Source organism: Eucalyptus grandis, chromosome 4 (genome assembly GCF_016545825.1).
Source record: "Eucalyptus grandis isolate ANBG69807.140 chromosome 4, ASM1654582v1, whole genome shotgun sequence".
Classification (NCBI taxonomy): domain Eukaryota; kingdom Viridiplantae; phylum Streptophyta; class Magnoliopsida; order Myrtales; family Myrtaceae; genus Eucalyptus; species Eucalyptus grandis.
Window position 1 is genome coordinate 13434451 of NC_052615.1, and position 24796 is coordinate 13459246.

Consider the following 24796-nt stretch of genomic DNA (forward strand, 5'->3'; position numbering starts at 1 on the left):
TGGGTATGGAGGTCCGTCCCAGTACGTGATGAATGCAGATTCAGAAGATTCGTTGGCAAGGCAAATTTCTGGCAACTGGTGGCGACCCGGATTGCCGGAAAGGCGGCAGTTTCAGCGGGAGAACATGACTGAGATCGACGTTTCTCCGGTAAGGAAAAATCCCCCCTTCCAATGATAGAAAGGTAAGATGATTAGCATTTTGATTCAATTGGAAAACATATGATCGAGGTAACAATGTAGTGCTCGTCTTTGAGCGAGAGTCCTGCACCCTGACAGGCAATTGTTTAAGTTAGGCTCGAGATTGCACGCAAATAGCACGGCCCAAGTCAACCCTGTCGGGGCCTTACAGATAAGATCGAACGAACTAGTTTTCTGGGCCGGGCCGACCCATGCCTCGCTAGAAGATGACATGGCTGGGCTTTTTAGTGGGCTCCTGCTTGGCCTTTTTTTTTTCCCTTTTCTGGGTGCCGGCAAGAATAAGAATGTTAAAGACAACATCCTGCGAGATATCTCAACGGATCAAGAGATTCTATCATTTCAAATGATACCGAAAATAATGAACTACACACTTTCTAGGGAAAGGTCTCATGGTCGATAACTGACTTCAATAGCAAATCAACAAGCACCGTTGACTCAGTGATTGCGCGTTCAAATCATATTTCCCGATATCACGGGTTCGGGTTCGGGTGGCTCGTGCTGTCCACTCGGTCGCTCTCGGCTCATGCCGTCGCTCTCGGCCGACGTGCCGAGGGTGGAGACAAGGAGCCGTGAGAAAACCCAACAATAGATAATGCAGGCGACAAGGAGGTCGCCGATATGTCGCCCCCCTCCCCTCTTTCTTCAACCCTTCCCCCAACCAAAAACAGTGTCGCCCATTAGACAAAAGGAAGCTGCTTGTGTCCGCAAGGATCGCGTCCTGGGCTGTCCTCGCAATGGTCTCTACTGGGTCGTCGACACGTGGAGGCCGGAGGTCGACCCGGGCTCGTGGGCCGGGTCTCGCGGCGTCGGACGCTCTCTCGCTACCCGACAAGCCGACGTCGCTTGGATAAGGGGCGGTGGGGCCCGCACCCTCCTGGGCATCGCGAGGTGATATGAAATCTTGCCTTTCCCCCTTATCTTGTTCTCCGGGACAAAGCACTGAAAAGAAGGGCTTGTCAAAGAAGAGATCTCTCATCAGACCACCAAAAAAAAAAGGAAGAGATCTCTCACCAGACCAAAAAAAAAGAAGAGATATCTCTTCTGACAAAAAAAAAAGGACAGCTTCCTTTCTCATGGGAAACATGACAATATCTACATTTTCTTTGCAATTTCGTGGAAATTTCTTTCCCTTTTCTTTTTCTTTCTACCAATGGTGATATGAACAAGTTGCACATACACCCTAGTACATGTTCCTCGACACTGAGAAAAAGGACGTCCCAAAATGATCCCACAATGTAAGGTGTGTAATGGGAAACGTCCAGACTTGCTTATTTTGGGTGATTCTCAAAGAGGACAATTCGGTTCCTAATTCTCGCTTTTGGAATCAGTGACCAGTTGATCAGACTGACCAGTTAATTTTATATGATATATATTTTTAAATTTATTAAGAAACAAATTATAATTCCTCCTAATTTCTCTCATTTTTCATTTTATTTTTTGCTCAAAACAGCAAATTCATTGGTTTCACTAGATCGGACCAGATCGGTCGGTCCAGTTCTTGGTCTCAAAATCTAGGAATTGGACCTGACCGGGAATCGATCAGTCCTACCACAACGTGTTCTTGATACGCTTGCTTTGATCGTGGTTTTCATTGTTGAATGATGTTTCTACTTTTTTCTCATGCACGTGATTATAATGAAAATTCGATCTTTTACTACCTACGTGCACGAGCTCAAGGATGATGCGTATTGAGATCGGATTGGCTTATCATTCTATTAAAATCTTTTGAGACCCCATTTAACTCCCAAATTAAGTATTTTCACGCTCAATACTAGGTAAAAAATTCAGATTAAGCGTGAGGGGAAGTGTCAAAATACATAAATATTAAACCACGCATTTATCTAACAGCTTAAATTTTTAGAGCAATTGGCAGTGGCTCCACCAAATCTTATATTCGCCGTGGATATGGTTAGTTTTCTCAAGCATGAAATTGGAGGAACTAACCTATGTAGGGGGCGGAAATCTTAATGTCCATGATCTGGGTTTGTTAGTTGTGGCTTTTATCAAGTAACTATTGTTTCCCCATAAATAGATTATGAAATCGAAAAACAACTCTGTCTTTAAATATAAGATGAGAAATTTTTAATATAATTTAAGTTATCTTAGTGGTCGCCCTTCTCATGGAAGGACTCCACATTTTTTTATGTGTGGAGGTTTAACTCCCATGCACCGCAAATAATCCAAAGTTTATGATCATCTTTTGAAAAAAAAAATAAATAAATACATTTATGATAAATTTATCTTGAACTAATTTTTTTACCTTAAAAAATCCAAATCCGGTGGTCTGATATACATGTGACAAATTCATCTTCAACTAGTATTCCTTACATTTTACAATAGAATTATTGAGTTGAACATGTGTACTAGCTTGAGATTTTACATTTCGTTTGTCACAATTCACATGTATATCAATTTGTGACTTTTTATGGTGTTAATAAAATTTAATAAAAACTAACGAATCATAAATTTGTCATAAAGATATATTAGTTTTGGGTTTTTTGTAGTCAAAACGTTAGTTCAAGATAAATTTATTATAAGTATATTAATTTAGATTTCTCCATGATATTAATATTTGTTTTTCTAAATCACCCCACTATTTTAACAGCATAAATATATGTTTTTTTTTTTTATCACTTTTTCAACACGATGGTGATGTTAAATGAGCATTAGGGCCTGAAACCAAAAGGGGACTGGACCACCACCCCAATTAATGGAACTGCCGTGGAAGTCCAGCGAATGAAAAAGAGAGAGAGAAAAAGAGGGCAAAAATTCAATTAAAAAAACAAAAAAAATAATAAAATAAAAATATTTTAATATTAAAAAAAGAAAAAGAAAAAGAGAGAGAGAAAAGGAGAGAAAAAGACCACATCGTTCCCATTTGCGAAATGGACATGAAGTGGGCACGTGCTCCCTGTCACGCCTAACCTTTTTGGCACCGTTGAATCCCCTACACCCACCCACATCGCAAAAATAATTCAAATTCGGCCCCCACATTTACCCGAAATTTGCGATCCCCACCACCTTCCTTCCTCACATGAATTCACAGTACATATGACATTACATGTGTAAGGTCTATCGGAACACCGCGCGACCGTCCATCTAATCAATCGCACGCGCAATTAGATTTCGCGTGACGTTTTTTGCTTCGGACACACAAGAAAACTCATGATTCTCGGTATTCGGTGATTAATTGGGTGGACGATCTGGTGATGTTTCGAATCCACACTAAGAAATTTTTATATATTGAAAATCCCAAATTGATATAATCATGCAAATTCAACCTAAATTTATCTTTATATTATGAAAAATCTCAAATCGATCAATCCACGACACATGTATACGAAATTAACTTTCGTGCAATCAATAATTTAAAACCGATACACTTGTGACACATTTATCTAGTTTATGGTGAATTTTGATGTCCGAGTCATTTATTACATGTATTTCTGCATCGATAATTTGACTTAGATATTTGGGGAAAGATAATAGAGGGCAAATTTATTAAGAGGTGTATTAATTTATGATTCTTTGCAAGACAATAATCAAATTACGAATGTAGATATTTTTATAATATCATCCCTCATTTATTGTCCCTGCTGCGTGCCCCAATAATTTATTCTGAAATCGACGTGGCATCTTCGTCCTGTCCTAGTTAAGAAATACCCACATGCACCATGGAGATAATTGTAAATAATTAGCAATATGATAATAATATTCGTACAAAACATTAAAATAATAATTTATTTTTATTATCATCATCATCATTGGGAGTAAGGGCTTGCTGAATATGCAATTTTTGCTAGTTATAAGCAAAATAAATAAATAAATAAATTAATTAATTAATTTAGACCCTTTTTGGGGTGTTGGGAAAGGGGGGATGGCGTACGTCACCCACCATTGGGCATGATTAGAGAGGGCTGCACCAATTAGATCGGGGTTTGTTAACGATTTGACATTGCTAGGAATATTTTAGATGCTGATTTTTTTTTCTTTTCCTTTTCTTTTTCAAAACGGGACCGGTCGATGATCCGCTACGAGACGTGCGCGTGAACTTGGGACAAGGCGATACAGACGTCGTGGTCAAGCGCATTTCAATTCAGTTTTATTTGTCCAAATTTCTTTTTTCTTTTTAAACGATAGATCAATTGATTGCAGCCTATCTTGACCTATGCTTAGGTTTTTTGAAAAAAAAAAAGAGAATTGGTGATGTTTTAGGATTACCAAGAGATTTAAAAAGAATTAGGACATGGTTGGTAACCATTTTGTTTCCAATAACAATTTTTGCTCGTGAATAACATTTTTTCGATTATATTCCCCACGTGAGTTTTTGAGCATCGAATGTATTTGATAACTACACAAAATTATTATTTTCATAATTGAAAACGAATGGAAATACTTTAGTACGACTCTCAAATTCTTTTATGATTAAGAATTTATTTTAATTTTTATATAATTTGATGAGTTTTTTCTTATTCTTTTCTTTCTCTTCTTCTTCCTCCTTTAGCTAGTCGCCAAGCCTCGGCAATGGCTGGTGACCAATTAGAAACAAGAGTTGACAAACTCACTCGCCTCAAGGGAGTCTGGCCTAACCACCGACAAGTTTTCAAAGAGGAAGCTAAATCTCATCTCTAGCCAATCACTTGCCATTGCTGAGCTCACACAACTAGCTAGAGGAGAAAAGAAAAAGAAAATAGTTTGATTTTAGGATTGTTCTCGAGAATAATGAAGTAATTTTTTTCTACTTTTTCATTTTTTTTAAATTTATTATTAATAATAAAAAATTAGATGATATTATCAAATGGATTTCTATTCTTAATTTATTCTAAAGAATAAAAAAATAGAAATTATCAAGAATTGACCGGTTATCAAACATACTTTGGCCAATTGGGAGAGAATATGGTGGAGCTTTTATTTATTATTTTCTATTTTTGGGGCCCTCCTAAAGACGGTTTGCCAGTTGTCCCAAGCACGAGGCTTGCCTTATTGATCGCTCCCATTTGTTTATTTTATCCTCAATTTTTTTTCCCAGGGGTGCGTTATTGGGGGATTTTCAAAGCGAATCTTAATGATTTTAATTATTATAATATTAAATTAGGGAGATTGAGGAAAAATTAAAAATTTTAATGAGTAAGACTGGCTTAGCATTAATCTTTTACTTTAATGGGATTGCTTCGTGCTCGGAGGCCATCACGTGAAGTTTGCACGTGGATTGCGGGCATTTGCCAGCTTGCTTTTACTCCTCCACGTGTTTCGTGAAAATAAAATATAGGATCAAAAAATATCTTGGTTGATTTTTTATGTCACGTCGTTTAGGAAAATAAATTTACAGAAAATATTTTCATATTTAACAAAATGTTAATGATGGGATTCTAGCGATATAGTCAGATGGGACAAAATTTCTGGTCATAAATTAATTTCTCAATTCTGTTTCAAAAATTGAGAAGTTAAAAATTTTAACTTCTGTTTTTTTATTCAAATTTATTTGTGGAATAAAAATCTATTCCATAAATAGAAAACTCAAATTGCGTTACCAAATTGATTTCTGTTCCAAACCTGTTATAAGGAATAGAGAAATAGAGAAGTGAAAATTTTATCATGCGAGCCGTATGTCTCGGTCCCTAGAGGCTTGCTTCGATTAGGCCCTTCTTTAATAATTAGGTTTATAATCTGATCAAATTTTTAAACTTGTCAAATTAACATAATTAAGAATTTCTATTAACTCCATCCAATGCAAAATATTGACAAGCAATTTCTTAATGTCCCACGTTTACTTTCCTCTTTCATTGAACGGGTTTTATAATTTTACATTTTCCCAATTATGACCTCATGGATATAATTAATACGTTGTCAATATGGGTTATATAAAATTTTGTATTTTCCCAAAATATGATCTCATGAATATAGTTAATATGTTGTCATGCATGATTTATAGATAAGAACTAAGGCTTCGTTTCTTTCATGAAAAATGAATAATTTGAAAAATATTTTCTTAAAACCGATCGTTTATGAAAGTGAATTAATGAAAAATGTTTTATTATTTACGAAAATATCTAGACTTAAATTATTGTCAATAATAAGATTATTTTCATCGGTTAATTATTTTAAGCGACATAAGCAATCATAGTTATAAAAATCTTTTTCAAATCAATCATTTTTCATAAAACATGCAAAGTTTATGGGTAAAAAAATATGCCTTAATGACCCTAAACTTGGGTCCTATTTACTTATTTTTTCCGCTAAGCTTCTAATTCACAATCATTAAACAATTTATGCTAAATGTAAATAATCAAAATTTTCAATAATTGGTTTTAGACGAGCCTCGATTTTATCTACATCACTAAATCATACAAACAAATGTCCCGTAGCTGGTGGTGACATCAAAATGGAGGAAAGAATATACAGTGGTCATGAAAATGGGAATATATTCATACAACAAGCACGCTAAATAAGAATATATTGACTTGATGTAGCCGATCCAAGTACTGGGAAAGTTTCCAGCTTGGGAGTTGGGTGACCACTCTCGATCAAATTCCGAGGATCGTACACAAACTGCTCTTGGATCAAAATGGCCTGTACACGCCCAAAAGTTCGGACTCAATTGATTTAGAGAGTTGAATATTTCGTAAATTTTCAGATAACGAGACTTTCATGTCTACTTATTTGAATTATCAAGAAAATAAAAAAGGAGAATGAATTTATTCTTTTCATATATATATATTGAATTGACAAACAAACGACGAGCATTCGAATAACGCGTTTGAATCTCTAAAATGGTTGGCCTAAGAAAATTCTCTCTAAAAGATGATAGTCATGGTAGCATCACTTATCCCTTTTCAACTCATCTGGTTGGTCCAAAAAGAAAAAGTTTAAAATATATATATATATATATATATATTGTATATATGCTTTGTTTTTTCTTATTTAAAAAAAGAAAACTGAACTTAAAAACCTCATGATATACCTCCATCTTTCTCATCAGTTGTCTCCTCACATCATCATCAACCGCGAGAGATCTCCCCCGACCCCACGCCCCAATCGCCGAAGCCCGATCGGACGGTCCGCCGCGCGCCACGTCATCGGGCACAGCCTGTACCGCACGGCTCGGATGCGCTCCTCGGGCGGTGTAAGAGGATCAGCATCCCACGTGGCGGAACGCGATTGGCTGGGCCTCCGGGCGCACATGGGGGGAAGGTTAGGTATGGTGGGCACGCGATCCCTCCCCTCCTCTTCTTCCCCCCCATCCTCTCTCTCTCCTCCCTTCTCTCTCTTCTGCGCCTGTGCAATTTGCCAATCTTCCTGCGTCAGCTACAGCATTGCGCGGAGCTCAACAGGGGATCCCGCAATTATAGATCCCCACTGTTTTTCTTTATTCCTCTCTCTCACATCTTCTCCTTCCTCGCTCCACATCATTCAGCCATTCATTATCGTGGGGTTCTCTTTCTCTCTCTATAAGACGCATTGCTCCCTCTCCCTCCCCCTTTTGGCCCTCCGTGCGCTCCAAAGCTCGCTCCTTTGAACCCCGCGCGAGCGAGACGGGGAGGTGGGCAGCCAGCTTTTCGCCTTTCTCGAACTGGGTCGGCTCCCTTTTTTCGCCTTCCGCCTCCCAGATCTCGCCCTCGCCCCCTCGCCGGCGGCCGGGCAAAGGCAAAGGCAAAGGCAAAGGCCGAGTCTTTTTGATCGGCCGGTGATGCTCTGCGGCTGACGTGGGCCGCTCCTCCCCGGTTGCGCTGCCCGCATGGATCCGACGAAGAAGCCGCGGGAGTCGTCCTCGTCGACGGCGTCGGCGGCGGCGGCGGAGTTCCCGGACGAGGTGCTGGAGCGGGTGCTGGCGCTGCTAGCCTCGCACAAGGACCGGAGCGCCGCGTCCCTCGTGTCCAAGGCCTGGTACCACGCCGAGCGGTGGTCCCGGACGCGGGTCTTCATCGGGAACTGCTACTCGGTGACGCCCGAGATCGTCGCCGGCCGGTTCCCGAAGATCCGCAGCGTCACGCTCAAGGGGAAGCCCAGGTTCTCGGACTTCAACCTGGTGCCGCAGAACTGGGGGGCCGACATCCGGTCGTGGCTCACGGTCTTCGCGGAGCGGTACCCCTTCCTCGAGGAGCTGCGGCTCAAGAGGATGACCGTGACGGACGAGAGCTTGAAGTTTCTGGCCCTGAAATTTCCAAACTTCAGGGCTCTCTCGCTCATGAGCTGTGATGGGTTCAGTACCGATGGTCTTGCGGCCATTGCGACTCGCTGCAGGTGGGGTCATCGCTTATCGTATCTATTTCGCTCGAATTGTTCGGTCTTCAGTATAGTTTGGATTGTATTCTGTTCAAATTAGCTAGATTTGTAGTTGATAAGAGGTAGAGCGATCGCGAACTGCAATAGATAGTTGCACTGCCTCATGTCGGATTTGATCCTGACTCGGCCTAATGCGATTGGATTTTGTCCTGAGGAAATCCTTGTCCGGGCTTGAATGAATATCTTGCTGTGGACTGGACCTAGTGATAGGTATATCCACCTTTGGTTCGTGAAATCCAATTAAGACACCACTTGTCGAGGGAACAAAGTGAATTTGAAAGTTTCGGGACAGCAAGTGTAGGGCAGCCATTCTTCTCTTCTTGTTTTCCATTGGGTTGAATATGTTAGTTGAATCAGAAGATTGATTCATTGTGCTGTTTGCCTGGATGGGATCTGGGGAGGGCGGTTTGCACTTCTTTTTTTGGCAATTGAATTTGGGAAAGTTCACCTTAAGTGCTTCTGCTTTTTTTTTTTTTTTTATTCTTTTTTCCCATTTCCTAAACTGAGGTGACGTTTGACCTGTCAGTTTGGCATTTAATGGGTGGCCTATTAACTGAGGTCATCTTTAGGAGATGTGGTTTATGGGGAAAAACTTTTGCTATTGGTCACGCAAGACCAATTATATTAGAGATCTTTGCACCGTGGTCTCTTATAGATCAAACTTTAACCAGATCTTTATTTCCCTGGGAAGGTATACATGAAATATTTCTGTTTAAGCGGAGTTAGAGGTTGATCTTCATGTCAAGAACAAATGCTCTGTTTGGGAGCATTATGAGGGAGAAAAATGGAAAGAGAATGCCCATGTTATAAATTCCCCCCTTCTCCCTCCTCACAAGAATTTTCATGTCAAAATTTCAAAATTTTTCACTTAGATTTTCATTCTCCCCATTTCTTCTATTTCCCAAACTTAAAGGATGAATCAAGCTGATTAGGTCTTCATTTGTGATTGGTATTGGCACAGTGGTGACTGGTAATGCATCAGAAGGGTGTGATTGGGTTGGATCTCAACTCTTGTGAATTGGGATTAAGGCCTATTGTGTGACTTTTGGGGAAATCCATACGACTGCTAGAGCATATTGTAATTCTTGAGAATTCACATTTTTAGAAGGGAAAAGTAATTCCATGAATTTGGAAGGATTTTGCTTTCTATCTCACCATGCGATTGTCCTTTACCCCTAGATGCCTTCATTACCCCCTTTATGACAGGATTAATTTGTAGGAAGTCCTGATAAACCTATTAAATTCTTCTGGACAATTAAGAAAATAACTGAGAGAAGCTCTCTCAATACATTAGAAATATACAAGATACAGGTGTTTAGTGTGTGAATACTTAACCATCATAAAGATCAAGGACAATAAGTTTTGGTTCCTTCTTGAACCCTTTAAAGACTGGATAGACCTATGATGTGGTAATAACAATTAAACAAATTGTTGACCCGAAAGAGGTCCTAAATAAATTGCAATAGTAAAAAGATTAAACTGATTCACTTAAGTGGAAACTGTTTGATCTTGTTGTGAATCTTGATGATTTGCGCTTTGTTATTCGAAAGAGTAAGAAATAAAGTAGCAAATCAAGCGCGAGTAGCTCTTCTCAAGTTTAACTTGTGCGATACTGGGTGGTTGATGGGTACACTAATTATGGGAGATTTGTGCGTGGTCATTTGATTGTAAAAGACGACTATGACTGAAAGCAAAAGCATAAGCTGCATCTACATGAACTCACCTCCTTTGGAAATGGTCAATGGTTCCAAGACATGTAAAGTTGCTGTCTTACTGCCATTGGTTTTCAACATCAACATGTATATGGGGGATATGATCTTTTAAGTAAAGGTCCTTGTGCAAAAAATTATTACATAGTACGCATTAAGGCGTGCTCCTTTTATCAAACTCTGAGTGGTTGAATCTGTTTTTTGTGCAATCCGTGACTCAGTATGATTTTTTAGTAGTCTATATTTAGTAAGCTCTATGGTAACTCAGTTAATGGTCCACGGTTGCTCAAGGGAAGCCAGTACTGTATTTGACATTTCTGTGTAGAGCCAATTGTTCTTAAAATTGATTGGAATCCCATAGTTAAATTTTGAGTGGAATATTTGATATGTCTTCATCCCATTTCTTCTGATTTTGCATTTTACTTTTGGTAAGCAGGAATTTGACTGAGCTGGATATACAAGAGAATGGCATTGATGATATTAGTGGTGACTGGTTGAGTTGCTTCCCTGAGAACTTCACATCTTTGGAAGTGCTGAACTTCGCAAGTCTAAATAGCGATGTTGATTTTGATGCTCTTGAGCGGCTTGTAAGTCGGTGCAATTCACTGAAGGTCCTTAAGGTTAATAGAACTATTTCACTAGATCAGTTACAGAGGCTGCTTGTCCGTGCTCCTCGGTTAACTGAGCTCGGTACTGGCTCGTTTTTGCAAGAGCTTAATGCTCACCAGTACTCAGAGCTTGAACGAGCTTTTGGTGGCTGCAAGACTCTACACACGCTCTCTGGACTATATGAAGCTATGGCACCATATCTCCCAGTTCTATACCCGGCCTGTGCAAATTTGACTTTCCTGAATTTAAATGATGCTGCTTTGCAAAATGAAGAACTTGCCAAGCTTGTTGTTCACTGTCCATGTCTTCAGCGCCTCTGGGTATGGTTTCCACTTTCATTTACATCTTTGAAAATAATCTCTACAGTTTGTGCTAGAGTAAAAATACATTCTCTTCTGTTCTGCTTTTCTTTGAGGAAAAGCTGATCTCTGATATAGACTTCCTTACTAAAGGCTTTCACTCATTTGCAAGCCTGTCTTAGTGTGGAGAGAAAGAGCTCTCTATCGGAAAAAGAGGTGCGCAATGGTGTTGGTGGCAGAGCCAACACTGTTTAATAAACTCACGCTCATTTCATCAGTCTTTGGTTGGTCTGTTCTTTAGCCAGAAGCAGAAACGTCCCCAATTTATAGTTCTGATCATTCTCTCTCTTATATAAATTTGTTATGTGAAAGGCAGTTAAAGTCAGTGTATAGCAACTAAAGTGGATTTCTTCTTAATTTCAATTGCATGGAATGAAGTGCTTTTTCTTCAACTTTGATTCTATCATATTGACTGCGATGTATTTTGTCCTAACTTCAACTGCATGGAATGAAGCGTGTTTGCTTCAACTTTGATTGACAAAACTCCAAATGAAGGGAAAGATCGTCTTTATGATCAAGCATTCACTTTGATTCTATTTGCATGATATCATGTTTTGCTTGTTGCTTGAGTGAGAAGACAAAATTACGACTTCTTTTGGGTTTATTGTATTCTCATTAATTTTCAGCTAGAATGGTTCTGCATTTTGTCAGCGAACTGCAGGTGCTTTTCCTAAAGCTAAATACAACTTATTGGCAAATGTATGAATGCATCTGTAGCATCACAAAGTTGTGAGGTTAATTTTTCAATAATAATTTGAGCTATATCTTCAGTAGCCAGGGGAGAACCTTCTGAGCTCTAGTCTTCATGGATTAGTATCTCAGGAACTTGTGCACTAATCAAGTGGCCCACTGCAGGTACTTGACACTGTGGGAGACGAAGGGCTGGGAGCTGTTGCGCGGAGTTGTCCACTCCTAGAGGAGCTTCGGGTCTTCCCGGCCAACCCTTTTGACGAGGAAGTTAATCATGGTGTTTCCGAATCAGGGTTTCTTGCCATTTCATATGGCTGCCGGAGACTTCACTATGTACTCTACTTCTGCCGTCAGATGACAAATGCAGCTGTAGCCACAATTGTGCAGAACTGCCCTGATTTTACACACTTCCGTCTTTGCATAATGAACCCAGGGCAACCTGATTATCTGACAAATGAACCTATGGACGAGGCTTTTGGTGCAGTTGTGAAGAGGTGTACGAAACTCCAGAGGCTTGCTGTTTCAGGTCTCCTAACTGACCAGACATTTGAGTATATTGGGACATATGCTAAAAATCTGGAAACGCTTTCTGTAGCTTTTGCTGGAAGCAGTGACCGGGGGATGCAGTGTGTGCTGAGGGGTTGTCCAAAGTTGAGAAAACTTGAAATCAGGGATTGTCCATTTGGTAATGCAGCTCTTCTCTCGGGATTGGAGAAGTATGAGTCTATGAGGTCGTTGTGGATGTCGGCCTGCAAAGTGACAATGAATGGGTGTGCGGTATTGGCTAGGGAGAGGCCTAGATTGAATGTTGAAGTAATGAAGGATGAGGAGAGCAGTGATGGTCAGGCATATAAAGTTTATGTTTACCGCACTGTTGCTGGACCAAGGAGAGATGCCCCACCTTTTGTTCTTACTCTCTGAAGTGATTATTTCAAGGTACTCTTTTTGGTATAAAAATGCTAGCATTTTTCTCTATCAGAATGATTTGAAGTAGGCGTCGTGCTTAATTCTGCTCAAACATGCTCAGCTTGATTCACTGCAACTGCAGTGTTCATGCATCTTCCTTTGCATACAAACTGTATGCTCTTATGTCCTTCTCTGTTTTCTGGCCTCAAGCAACTTCTAGCAGAAGTCAGATCAATGGTGCATGTACTGCTGGAGATTTACTTTGCTTGATAGCTATGTGCATTCATGCTTTGTGTTGCGCATTTGTCGTTATGATATGCTTTCATTATTTTCAGAGACATGTACAGAATGTGTGCCATCTGCATATGTCTGACTGAAGTGGAGAGTGCTGGTGACCCATGAGTTCAAGTGAACAAATATCTCAAAAGAACTTGATCTTTGTGCTGCCTTTATCTCTACAGGCATTTGTTGCTATGTGAATTTGTCTGATTGAAGTGGGGAGCACCGGTGCAGAGAGTCTGAGGGTGTGGAATTCACAGAAAGCTCGAACATTCTGTTACCTATGTTTCTGCGGTTCAGCTAATTCCAGATTGTGAAGGCACACAAAATGGATAATCTGGTGGGAAAAACAACGTGTAGTGTCTGCCTCCATTTGCTTGAAGGTGCTGGAAAGCGTATGATGCAGTCGGTGAGATGGAGTTCAAAAGAAACACCAGAGATCTGCCAAATGTCTCGAAGCATCGGCCGACAGCTCGGGGACTTGAACCCATGAAATTTTCCCCTTGCAAGCGCATCAATCTCTGCAACATTCTTCATCAATTGCAAGACATCATCAACAGCTGGGAGAAAAGATGATGATTTTCCTGATGTTTTGACTCATCTTTCCCTGGTGACTTCCATCCACAGCAATTGCAAGGAATCCTTTATGGATCTCTCGCTTGCAATGTATGATCGCGAAGTTATACTTATACTTGAGTGAAGATAGCTGCTGGTGCAGTTGTAATGGAATATGAAAGAACAAGGGTCGGGTTCCGAGGCGCTGGTGGTGGCGTCTAATATGTTTCTTCTCAATTATCTATTCAAATCGCTGGATTCTACATCTGTGTGAGACCTTTTCCATTTATGCGGACGACATAGACATTTCCACGATTTGGAGGTTTTGGTGATTCAGATAATGTCTCTGTATTGAGATCGAGACTGTCGACTGTTCTTTTTTTGGCTAAGTTGTCAACTGAATTGTATGATGACATTTGCAGCCGGAAGCAACCACAAGTGATTACGCAATCATTCATGTGTCAAGTTTGATTTTTTTACTAAAAAAGAATAAAAGTTTTCAATTTTCATATAGCAGCCTGCAGTTATTGGCTGCCTTATGCATTTCTTGGGTCGTTTTGGTATTGTCGTTCAAGGAAGCATGTAAAACTATCCAGTTAGCTTACGCTAAAATGGATTCTAAAAGAAGTCACTACCACTTAGGTCAAAAAGAAGGGACTGCAATACTTGAAATTTCAAAGTATGTCCAGATGATGAGTTCATACATTCGGTTGACTTCCCAAGTGGAACGAGAATGAATGCTGAAGAACATTCTTCATGAAGCACCTTGACATGATAGGATGGGAGTCACATTGCATTTTCCTCAAAGAAATTCGCAACAAATTACTACTACAATCATCGAAATGATAATCTGCATGTTATATTTAGTATATGTAAATCTAGTTAACATCCTTTCATCAGATCATGCACAATTGCTTGAGATGTACGCATGCTTCATTAATGTATATAAGCTTATAACAATTGTTTTTTTAACACATTTTTGAAAATTCATAAGCTTTCGTGCATAGACAAACATGCGAAATAGATTGAGATTAATTTGAATGCGCTCAATACATGATGGAAGATTGTTGGTCCATACAAGTTGGAACCACTTGAAATTCTATAAACTACCAAAAATGAAAATGAATCTTTTGACTTTATGTTGGATATGATAAATGCTCTAGTAATAGCTTTTTTTTTTTTTTTTTTTTTTTTTTTTAATTTCCTTTGTATTTCATTGGGTTCAAGCGATGTGATCTCTCTAAAAAAAGAAAATGTGAATTATTGAACATATTGACCATTTGTACAAATTTACAATTAGGGTTTCCTCAAATATCCCTTTCTTTCATATGAAGGGACAGGCGATGCTAACAAAAATTTAGTGGGATCAAAGCTGCAAAATCAATGATTCATATTAATATACGAAATAAGAAAAGTAATACATATATGTAAAAGCAAACTTTGAGAATGTGAGTGGGGCCCCCCATTGAATGTACTTACCCACCAACGCCATCCCTGTCTTTCAACATGCACAGGCGATGCAATTATCAGAACACACATTTTTTTGGGGAGAAAAATAAAAAATCAAATCAGTTGGGCTAATTCCATTACCTCTTGTAGCGTGTCCACGCAAATGGCTATAAATCGAATTTTCCCCTTTTTAGTTCAATTTTAGAATATTTGAAACCTTCGCTACAGACCACCCATAAATATCGGCACATGCATTCACATGTAACTTTTCGTAATCATTTGAAGAAAATGAACATCTTCTTTTTCCTTATTCCTAAACAAGCGCCTTGTTTCAAAAAGTCATTAAAACGTCATGTGAACTTATCTCTCTTATATGATGCTCGGACATTTCTTGAAAAGCATGGGTGGGTCGTGGGAGTTTTCTTAGCAAAGATCGATGGAGTGCCATGCCACCTAAATTATTGTTTGATGAGTGCTTCTTAAATATCCAAATAACGGAATGTCGTGATATTTCTTCCATTGATAATCCAAAAATCAAATCTTTTTCGAAGTATGATCGACAACTACCATCAAGACACTCGTCAACGAGACTGCATTGATAAAAAGGGCAAGAAGGGTGTTAATTTGGTTTCCCAAATTCGCTCTCTTCACAAATTATGCTCGAAACTCAGAAAAATTTGCATCTTTTGCAACGGTCACACCAAAGTCAATCCCAGCTTTCTGTCCAGCAAGAAAAAAGGATTTTCGGAGATAATGAGGCTCCTGTCCCAGTCCCCCGACAAGGGCCTTCCACGTGGCGCCGTCCCGTAGGCCGCCCCCCGGACGCACATGAAGCCCAAGATTAGGTATGGTGGGCTACGACCCTGACGATTCCTCCCCCCCCTTCTCTCTCTCTACACACTCTCTCTCTCTACATTCTTTCTCTCTCTTCACTTTCTCTCTCTACTGTGTCCCTGCCCAAATTGCCATTTCTGAAGTGTGTCAGCTTCGCCCTTTGGGTGGAGTTAAACAGAGATCACAATAATCTCCTTCATTATTGTCATCTTGACATCGACTCCTCTCTCCCTCTCTCTCTCTCTCCATCCATCTCCTCCTCGTTCTCTCTCTATATTACCCATTTCGCCTCCGTCCTTCCGTTTCTCTCTCCTCCTCTCCTTCCCCCCCTTTTCCCCCCAACCTCCAGTTCATTCGGCATCACTCACTCCCAATCTCAATCTCCCGGACCCATGTATCAAATCTGAATCTTTGCTCTCAATTCCCAATCCCCGGTCGAATCTTTGACTACCCATCTTCGAATCCTCTTCTGGGTCGCCCTCTATCTCCCTCCCCACGTCCCCCGCCTCCGCCGCCGGAGCGGCCAGGGTTCTGCAGCCGAGGCCGCCGTGACCGGCCGCATTGAGCCCGGAGCCGACCGCCGTCCGCCGTCCGGGACCGATCCGGAGCGCAAAGTCATGAGCTTGGCGGGGTCTTGGTGATTCCCCGGGAGGTGGGTCGGTCATGGATCCGAGCAAATCGCGCGACTCGGCGGAGTCGACCCGGGTGATACAGTTCCCGAACGACGTGCTGGAGCGGATTCTGTCCCTCATAGACTCGCACCGGGACCGGAACGCCGTCTCCCTCGTCTCCAAGGCGTGGTACAACGCGGAGCGGTGGACGCGGCGGCACGTCTTCATCGGCAACTGCTACGCGGTGTCGCCGCAGATCGTGGCCCGCCGGTTCCCCAACATCCGCAGCGTCATGCTCAAGGGGAAGCCCCGGTTCTCGGACTTCAACCTGGTGCCGCCCAACTGGGGTGCTGACGTGCACGGGTGGCTCGCGGTCTTCGCGGATCAGTACCCGCAGCTCGAGGAGCTGAGGCTCAAGCGGATGACCGTGACGGACGAGAGCTTGAAGTTCTTGGCTCGCAAGTTCCATAATTTCAGGGTGCTCTCGCTCCTGAGCTGCGATGGGTTCAGCACCGATGGTCTCGAGGCAATCGCAACCGACTGCAGGTGCGAATTTACCGTATCCGTCGTGCACGCTTAATTTGGTTTCCCAGTTCTCAGTCCAGTTAAACATTGTAGCTTTGCTTTAGCGACGGGGAAAGATTGCCATTCATAGTAATTTTAGAGCCGATTCTTCTTAATTTGCAAATGAACATGTGCAGAATGAGGGGATTAGTCTGATCATGTTGTTGTTTATTGGTGAGGGATTGGGAGGAGGAATGGGGGGTTTGCGTTCCTTTGTTGAATTTTGGGAAAGTTGGGAGGGAAGTGCTCCCTGCTTTTCTTTTTTGGCCCTTTCTTTTCCTCATCTTTTTGGTGTTCCTTTCTTGATGTGACGTTTGACCTGTTAATTGAGCATTTAATGGGTGGCCTCTATTAATTGAGGTCATCGCACGCAGAGTCATCTAGATGTCTATTTTTGGGGGCAAAAGGTATGATATGTTAGCTGTGCGAGGTGAATTATTGGAGAGAATTTTCCGCCGCCGCCATCGTCTTTTGCAAAGTGCCTGTAAATAGAAACGACTAAGATACTTAATACCTGTGTCATAGATCTTCGGGAGACTTTTGAGAGTATTTTGTCCATATTTGGCACCAGTAGAAACTCTGTTTTAGCAGAAGACTAGGGTTTGATCGTCTTTTGCAAAGTGCCTGTAAATAGAAACGACTAAGATACTTAATACCTGTGTCAGAGATCTTCGGGAGACTTTTGAGAGTATTTTGTCCATATTTGGCACCAGTAGAAACTCTGTTTTAGCAGAAGACTAGGGTTTGTTCTATATTTGCGACATCATGGAGGATTCGAGTTGAACGGACTGTGATTCTGTATTCAGAGTAGGATTTGGTGCAGTGGCACCAGCTCACATGTTGCAAGGACATGGTGGGTGAGCAATTGATCTTTTCTAAGAAGGTCTGGAGTAAGGGGTTCTTTGTGGTACAGGGGCTAACGCTAAATGTAAGTGAAGAAAAGGTTTCGCATTTTGACTGGAATCGGCAGAACTTGGCTTTTAGATGGCACTAGATGGCACTGCGAATTTTGAAGCCTATGAATGATCTCTTTCTCCTGCAACTCTTTGGCTAGGGTGCTGGGGAGGAGTAGAAGAGTTTTAATTTGTAGAGAGCAGAGACTGATTTTGCAATAAAGGTTTCATCTTTTTCTTCCTTCAAACACGAGATAGGAAGGGCTAGATACTTGATATGTTCTAGATACTTCTTCTTAGAATTGTATTTGTGTAAGGGTTGACTTACTATTGATGCACCCCAATGTAATTTTTTTAGCTGTTATAAAAGATAGAAAATCAGCCAGTCTACGTCTTTCCATGTTGTATAACTTAAAAAAGTATTTGCGTAAGGGTTGACTTACCATTGTTGCACCTCAATGTAATTATTTTAGCTGTTATAAAAGATAGAAAAATCAGCCAGTCTATATCTTTCCATGTTGTATAACTTAAAAAAGTATTTGTGTAAAGGTTGACTTACCATTGGTGCACCTCAATGTAATTTTTTTAGCTGTTATAAAAGATAGAAAAATCAGCTAGTCTACATCTTTCCATGTCGTATAACTTAAAAAAGTGAGTCACTAGGAGGAGGAAGAAACATGGGGGGAGACTCAGGCTCAGTTCATGAGTGGCTCTCCCCAGGACACTCTTGACTGGCACAATGCTGTCTGATCAATGGTTACATGGAGTAATGCCAGCCTTTGACTGTATTAGCATATGACTCTTATATTCAAGCAAAAAGAACGCACTTCATGCTCATATATTTTTTTGCCAAGTAACTGGTCATTTAGTTTCCAGGAAGGTGTTACTTCTCTCTCTCCATTAAGATATTAGATTCAGCATCAATATGTTCAAATATCGGACTCGTAATGCAGTAATCATCTCTTTACTAGAAGTCCTTCAATAGTTTAAGATGTGAAATAATTCAACGTTCTGTTTCCAAATACTGAAGTTCCTAATAACTAAATGTACCTCTTTATGTCAATCAAATGGTCCTTTGCTTCTGGTGCAAGGGCATATTGTTCGTTTTACATTCTGTGGTCTGTGTTTACTTAGTGATCATTACTTGCTAAAACGAAACAATTACTGTAAACCATGATTCTAGATAATTGATTATTCTAAATTCTGAATTCAATCCATCATTAAGTTCTTGATGGGTGGTATGTAATACACTCTCATTTTCAAGTTGTTTTTGCTGAACAGACATTTGACTGAGCTGGATATACAAGAGAATGGGATTGATGATATCAGTGGCAACTGGTTGAGTTGCTTCCCTGAAAACTTCACATCTATGGAGGTGCTGAACTTTGCAAGTCTAAGTAGTGATGTGAATTTTGACGCTCTTGAGAGGCTTGTAAGTCAGTGCAAGTCACTGAAGATTTTGAAGGTTAATAAAAGTATTACGCTAGAACAATTACAGAGGCTGCTTGTCCGTGCTCCTCAGTTGACCGAGCTTGGTACTGGTTCGTTTTTACAAGAGCTTACTGCTCACCAGAACGAGGAGCTTGAAAGAGCTTTCATTGGTTGCAAGTATCTGCATGCACTCTCCGGCTTGTGGGAAGCTACGACACTATATCTACCTGTTCTTTACCCAGCCTGTACAAATTTGACTTTTCTGAATTTAAGTTATGCTGCTTTGCAAAGTGAAGAGCTTGCCAAGCTTGTTGCCCACTGTCCACGTCTTCAGCGTCTCTGGGTATGCTTTTCACCTTCAATTTTATGCTTGAATCTTGAGAGATAAGCTTCGCATTTTGTTTGGAAAAATTAGTCTTCAGTGGAGAAGATCTCTGCTATGAGTCTTTAGTGTTCATGTGAAGTAAGTGGGTACTGTGTACTAGACTCAACAGTCTATTTACACCACACTTCGCAATGTTTGTGCTTGTAGTACTAAGATCATTGCAGACATTCACTGGTTTCTGTTGTAGACAATTTAGAGGTTCTGTTCATTAACCAATCTGAGTTCATGCAAGCCAAAAAAGGAGAAATGGTTCCTCATTCTCTATGTGTAATCCTTCTCAATATTATGTAAACCTGCATGAGATCAGCTTCGACTTGGATCCATTCTCAACAATAGCACCACTTATATCTACCCTCTTTCCTAGGAGAGGGAGGGAGAGGGAGGGCGGGGTCCAGTTTGTGTTAACTAGTTATGGCCTTCTCTAACTTAGAGATTCATATTTTTGCTTTTAGTTCAAATAGGGTGCCAAGGACAAGCTCTTGAGGGAGGGAGGGGTCATGTTTGTGTTAACTAGTTATGACCTTCTCTACTTAAAGAAATATATCTTTGCTTTTAGTTCAAGTAAGGTGACGGAGGACTGTTTGTGTTAACTGGTTATGGTCTTCTCTACTCAGAGATCCATACATTTTTTAAGTTCAAGTAAGGTGACCGAGGATAAGCTCTCGAGGGAGGGAGGGGTCATGTTTGTGTTAACTAGTTATGGCCTTCTCTACTTAAATATCCGTACATATTTTTTTAGTTCAAGTAAGGTGACCGAGGACAAGCTTTCTACAGGTATATATGCTATCTTTTATTGAGGGATGGAGGGAGGGGCCATGTTTGTGTTAACTAGTTATGGCCTTCTCTACTTAGAGATCCATATTTTTGCTTTTAGTTCCAGTAAGGTGACTGAGGACAAGCTCTGAGGGAGGGGCCATGTTTGTGTTAACTAGTTATGACCTGTTCTACTTAGAGATCCATATTTTTGCTTTTGGTTCCAGTAAGGTGACTGAGGACAAGCCCATATATGTTATCTTTTATTTTCAGCTACAATTACACTTCTTTTTCTTAGTTATTTGTTGGTGTTACTGCTAGCAAATAGACCTTATTGGCAAACATAGAAAATGCACCAGTAGTTTCACAGATCTTTAGCATTGCATTTTAGATTATGACAGGAGTCTGTTCATAATAAGTGACTGGAGAAAATCTTAAAAGTTGTACTGCTTGCAAAGTGGTTACAAGGGAAGTTCATATCTGATTCAAGTTCCCATTGCAGGTACTTGACACTGTTGAAGATGTAGGACTTGAGGCTGTTGCCTCGAGTTGTCCCCTTTTAGAGGAGCTTCGAGTCTTCCCAGCTGATCCTTATGACCAGGACATTAATCGTGGTGTGACTGAATCGGGGTTTCTTGCTGTGTCGCTCGGCTGCCGCAAGCTCCACTATGTCCTCTACTTTTGCCGTCAGATGACAAATGCTGCTGTAGCCAGAATTGTGCAGAACTGCCCTGGTTTTACCCACTTTCGTCTTTGCATAATGAAGCCGGGGCAACCTGATTACCTAACAAATGAACCTATGGATGAGGGTTTTGGTGCAGTTGTGAAGACTTGCACAAATCTCCGAAGGCTTGGCGTTTCTGGTCTTTTGACTGACTTAACGTTCGAGTATATTGGAAGATATGCTAAGAACTTGGAAACACTTTCTGTGGCTTTTGCTGGCGGCAGCGATCTCGGGATGAAGAGTATACTGGTTGGTTGCCCAAAGTTGAGGAAACTTGAAATAAGGGATTGTCCATTTGGTAATGAAGCTCTTCTTTCGGGCTTGGAGAAATATGAGTCAATGAGATCTTTGTGGATGTCTGCTTGCAAAGTGACGCTACATGGTTGTAAGACATTGGCTACGCAAAGGCCACGGTTGAATGTTGAGGTAATGAAGGATGAGGAGATCGATGATGGCCAGTCTTATAAGGTTTATGTTTACCGTACTGTTGCTGGACCAAGGACAGATGCTCCATCTTTTGTCCATACTCTTTGAAGTTGATAATTAGAGGTAATTAATCTCTCTCTCTCTCTCTCTCTCTCTGTGCATGTGCAAATGCAGAAGATCATGGAGTAGTACAATGCCCTTGTAGTTAAAGTCATAAACAAGCAATTTTCTTCATCACAGTTTGGGAGAAAAATGATTAAAAGTGGTGCATTCGAAGAGATTGTAAGTGATGTCATGCTAATTTTGTCTATATATGTACTTTCTAGACATGGTTTAGTTTAAGAATGCACATGCATTTCTGATGAGCAAAAAAGAATATATCTATATATCTGCGTTGAACAGATACCTTATATCTATTGAGCAAAAGGAAGTATCTAGGCTCCTGAATTTATATCCTTCTCACAGTTATGTGGAAAGTCGCGTGCAGATTCTACTAGAACTTAACCTCTACTAGATGGTTCTGGGCCCTTCTGTCTTAATATTACCCTTAGAACTTGCCATGTAGTGCACTATTTTTTCATTGTAAAAATGTGCTCTTCATGGTCAGGATTCCCATTTCATTATAGGACAATAATTGATCGGCATTCGAAGTAGAAAACCTATTGGTCCCTAAGAGCTGGGGAGAACCGGATAGTTTGTTGGCTTGTTTTGCTGTAATATATGATCTGTTTTCTTCTCTCTTCTTTTTTGGGCACCATTACATTCAAAACTAGTGCACTTAAGTAGCTTATGTAATTACTGAGTCAATTGTAAGCTTCTTGATCTCGTTTTGGCCATTGCTGTGGAAAACCGTAGAGGAGAGGGCCTTGATCTAAGAGCCTAGATCTATCATCAAATGGAAGAACACTCTGCTTGCAAGCTCACTGCATATCTTAGCCCTTTTACAAGAAAGCTGAGTGGGAGCAGATCTGGAACTGGCACCACGGCATGCTTTAATCTTCATCTTGTTGCTTTGCCTTCATTTAAAGGCCCCCAGCAAGTTCTACTTCATGAATAGGGGAATTAATGTTGCCATAGTCTATCCTCTTTCTAAAGATACAGAAAATGAGACCATTAACTTAGGGAGTTTGGACTCTTTTAGATCGCCCTTTGCCACCTGAGCCAGATTCTATTCACTTGGCAGGCCTTTATGTTGACTGGCTGTGGAGGAATTCTATTTAGGCCTGGTGACCAAGGAAGTTACTAACTGGTTTGCTTGGAAAGTTTCCATCTCTGATAATAAACTTACTAGCTTTAAGTTACAAATCCATGTTAAAAAAATAAATACACATTGAGGAAATTACTAGCAAGGATACTGTGTCTGTGCAACATGAACTGTAGACAGACCCTCTTGGGGAATTGTTTTTTACAGGTGTAATTGACTGTGGGCATATGTAGGTCTATCATGTTCCTTTTCTTTATTGAGGTCAATTGAATGACCAGTTGAGCATGGTGCAATGTCATATCTTGAAACTTTTAGTATACGTTCCGCTCATAATATCATGTCTACTCATATGTGTATCTGATTGCAGGGAGCTGGTGCCAGGATTCTGGAACTTTCAAGGGCAGCCTGTGTTCTGCGAAGTCAGCCCTTGTGCTAATGCTGGAGCCCGGGGAGCGGAACAGAACTCATGTTCCTGTTACCTCAACTGTTTTACAAGGCCTCCACCTGCGGTGCTCAATTTGTTGTAGCAAGGCACCTTGAAATTTAACTTCTTGTAGACTCGTGAAATTTCCTTCCTTTGTCATATTTTCTTCTGAGTGTTTTTTAACTCTTGTTGATGTAAACTCTACTCTTTAGTAATGAAATTGTTTCTTCCTCTTACCAAAAAAGTCGCAGCTTAAAATCATTAGACTATGTACGGCTATATGGAGATGGACAGGAGAGCTTAAGGGTGGAGAGATTGCACTTTCTGCTGCCTGCCTAGTATGGATCAGAAAATTCTGAAGGCAAACAAATAGGGTAAGATTGCGATGAAAGCAAATTGAAAACGAGTGTCATATATGCTTGAAGGTTCTAGGGAGATGTATTGCTCTGCATATTGATGACAGATCTGAATGGAACATTGGCAATTGTCTGAGTACACAAGATTTCAGCCTACAGAACGTGGTCTGAAAGTCATGAAAGAGCCCATGCCTTTTTCATTTGCAACCCAGGGCGCTTACCTTCCTCGTTGTCAAATGCCGGTGGCAGATGTTTCAGATTTCTTTTACTTCCGATCTCCTCAGCTCTCTTACTTGATGCCCTTGCAGTGTGACTTAAGTTGAAAATTAATGTTCTGGTGAGTGTGTTTGGCAAGATTTGTCATGTTTCGTCACTAACAGTACGCGATATCTCAGTTGTTCTGGAACTTGATAGTTGTGGACGGTCCCTAGAAAGGAATTCGAAAGAGCAACATTCAGGCTGTAAGCCACTGGCTGTTGTGACTTCAGCTCGAGATGGTCGAGTTAAAAGGTTCCTCCGATTAGCTGACAGGGCAAAGGCTGGAGGGAGACTAGCTTGGGGTACTAAACCGATATAACTCTGTGAAGTTAAGTATTCGACAGAGGTATATTGAGATTCAGGTGCTATATTTGCAGTTTACCTGGAAAAAAGAAGCCAAAAATGCTCTCTAGATGGGATGGCAAGGAAATTAATGGTAATCATACGATGATGCATACATATATGTTTTTCTGATATGATCCATACGAGAAGCAGGAGACGATTTTCATGAAATGCATTCAATGTCAAGCTCAATAATTGGGACTGGGAATACTGTCATTCCAGCTTGAGTGTCGATAGGCACTGAAAAGAATGCAGTTTTCGATTTCCAAAGACCCAGATGGTAGTGCAGTTTCAGAATACCAGTAAATCTTAATTTGACAGTACCTAATAATATGCATCTCAATAATTTCTACCTTTGAATGTATGAAAAGCTGGCTTCTAAATTCCACATATTATCATCACGTGACAAAATTACTATAGAGAACAAATTCTCACTCATGATGTGGATATCTAGATTCCTTGAACCTGAGGTTGGATTAGTGTTGAGTAAATGAATTTGTGAGTTTGAATTAGACATACGACACGACGCATACCCAATTCTCGATTATGACATG

The 24796-nt window shown here is 40.6% G+C and overlaps 2 protein-coding genes across 3 annotated transcripts; both read left to right on the forward strand.

The window, feature by feature from the left end:
• The first annotated feature begins 7447 nt into the window (after nucleotides 1-7447).
• Nucleotides 7448-14101, forward strand: LOC104441079 (protein TRANSPORT INHIBITOR RESPONSE 1). Of its 2 annotated transcripts, none has more exons than XM_018871873.2 (4): nucleotides 7448-8439; nucleotides 10627-11119; nucleotides 12014-12784; nucleotides 13090-14101. In XM_018871873.2, the coding sequence occupies exons 1-3, from the start codon at nucleotides 7934-7936 to the stop codon at nucleotides 12767-12769; spliced, it is 1755 nt and encodes a 584-aa protein (XP_018727418.1). In that variant the 5' UTR covers nucleotides 7448-7933; the 3' UTR covers nucleotides 12770-12784; nucleotides 13090-14101. The 2 variants fall into 2 exon arrangements, with proteins under 2 accessions (XP_018727418.1, XP_010052384.1); XM_010054082.3 differs by having other exon boundaries at nucleotides 13216-14101.
• A 1828-nt stretch (nucleotides 14102-15929) lies between these two features.
• Nucleotides 15930-23530, forward strand: LOC104441080 (protein TRANSPORT INHIBITOR RESPONSE 1). The gene is made up of 4 exons (XM_010054083.3): nucleotides 15930-17028; nucleotides 19221-19713; nucleotides 21011-21781; nucleotides 23230-23530. The coding sequence occupies exons 1-3, from the start codon at nucleotides 16535-16537 to the stop codon at nucleotides 21764-21766; spliced, it is 1743 nt and encodes a 580-aa protein (XP_010052385.1). The 5' UTR covers nucleotides 15930-16534; the 3' UTR covers nucleotides 21767-21781; nucleotides 23230-23530.
• Nucleotides 23531-24796: the final 1266 nt, after the last annotated feature.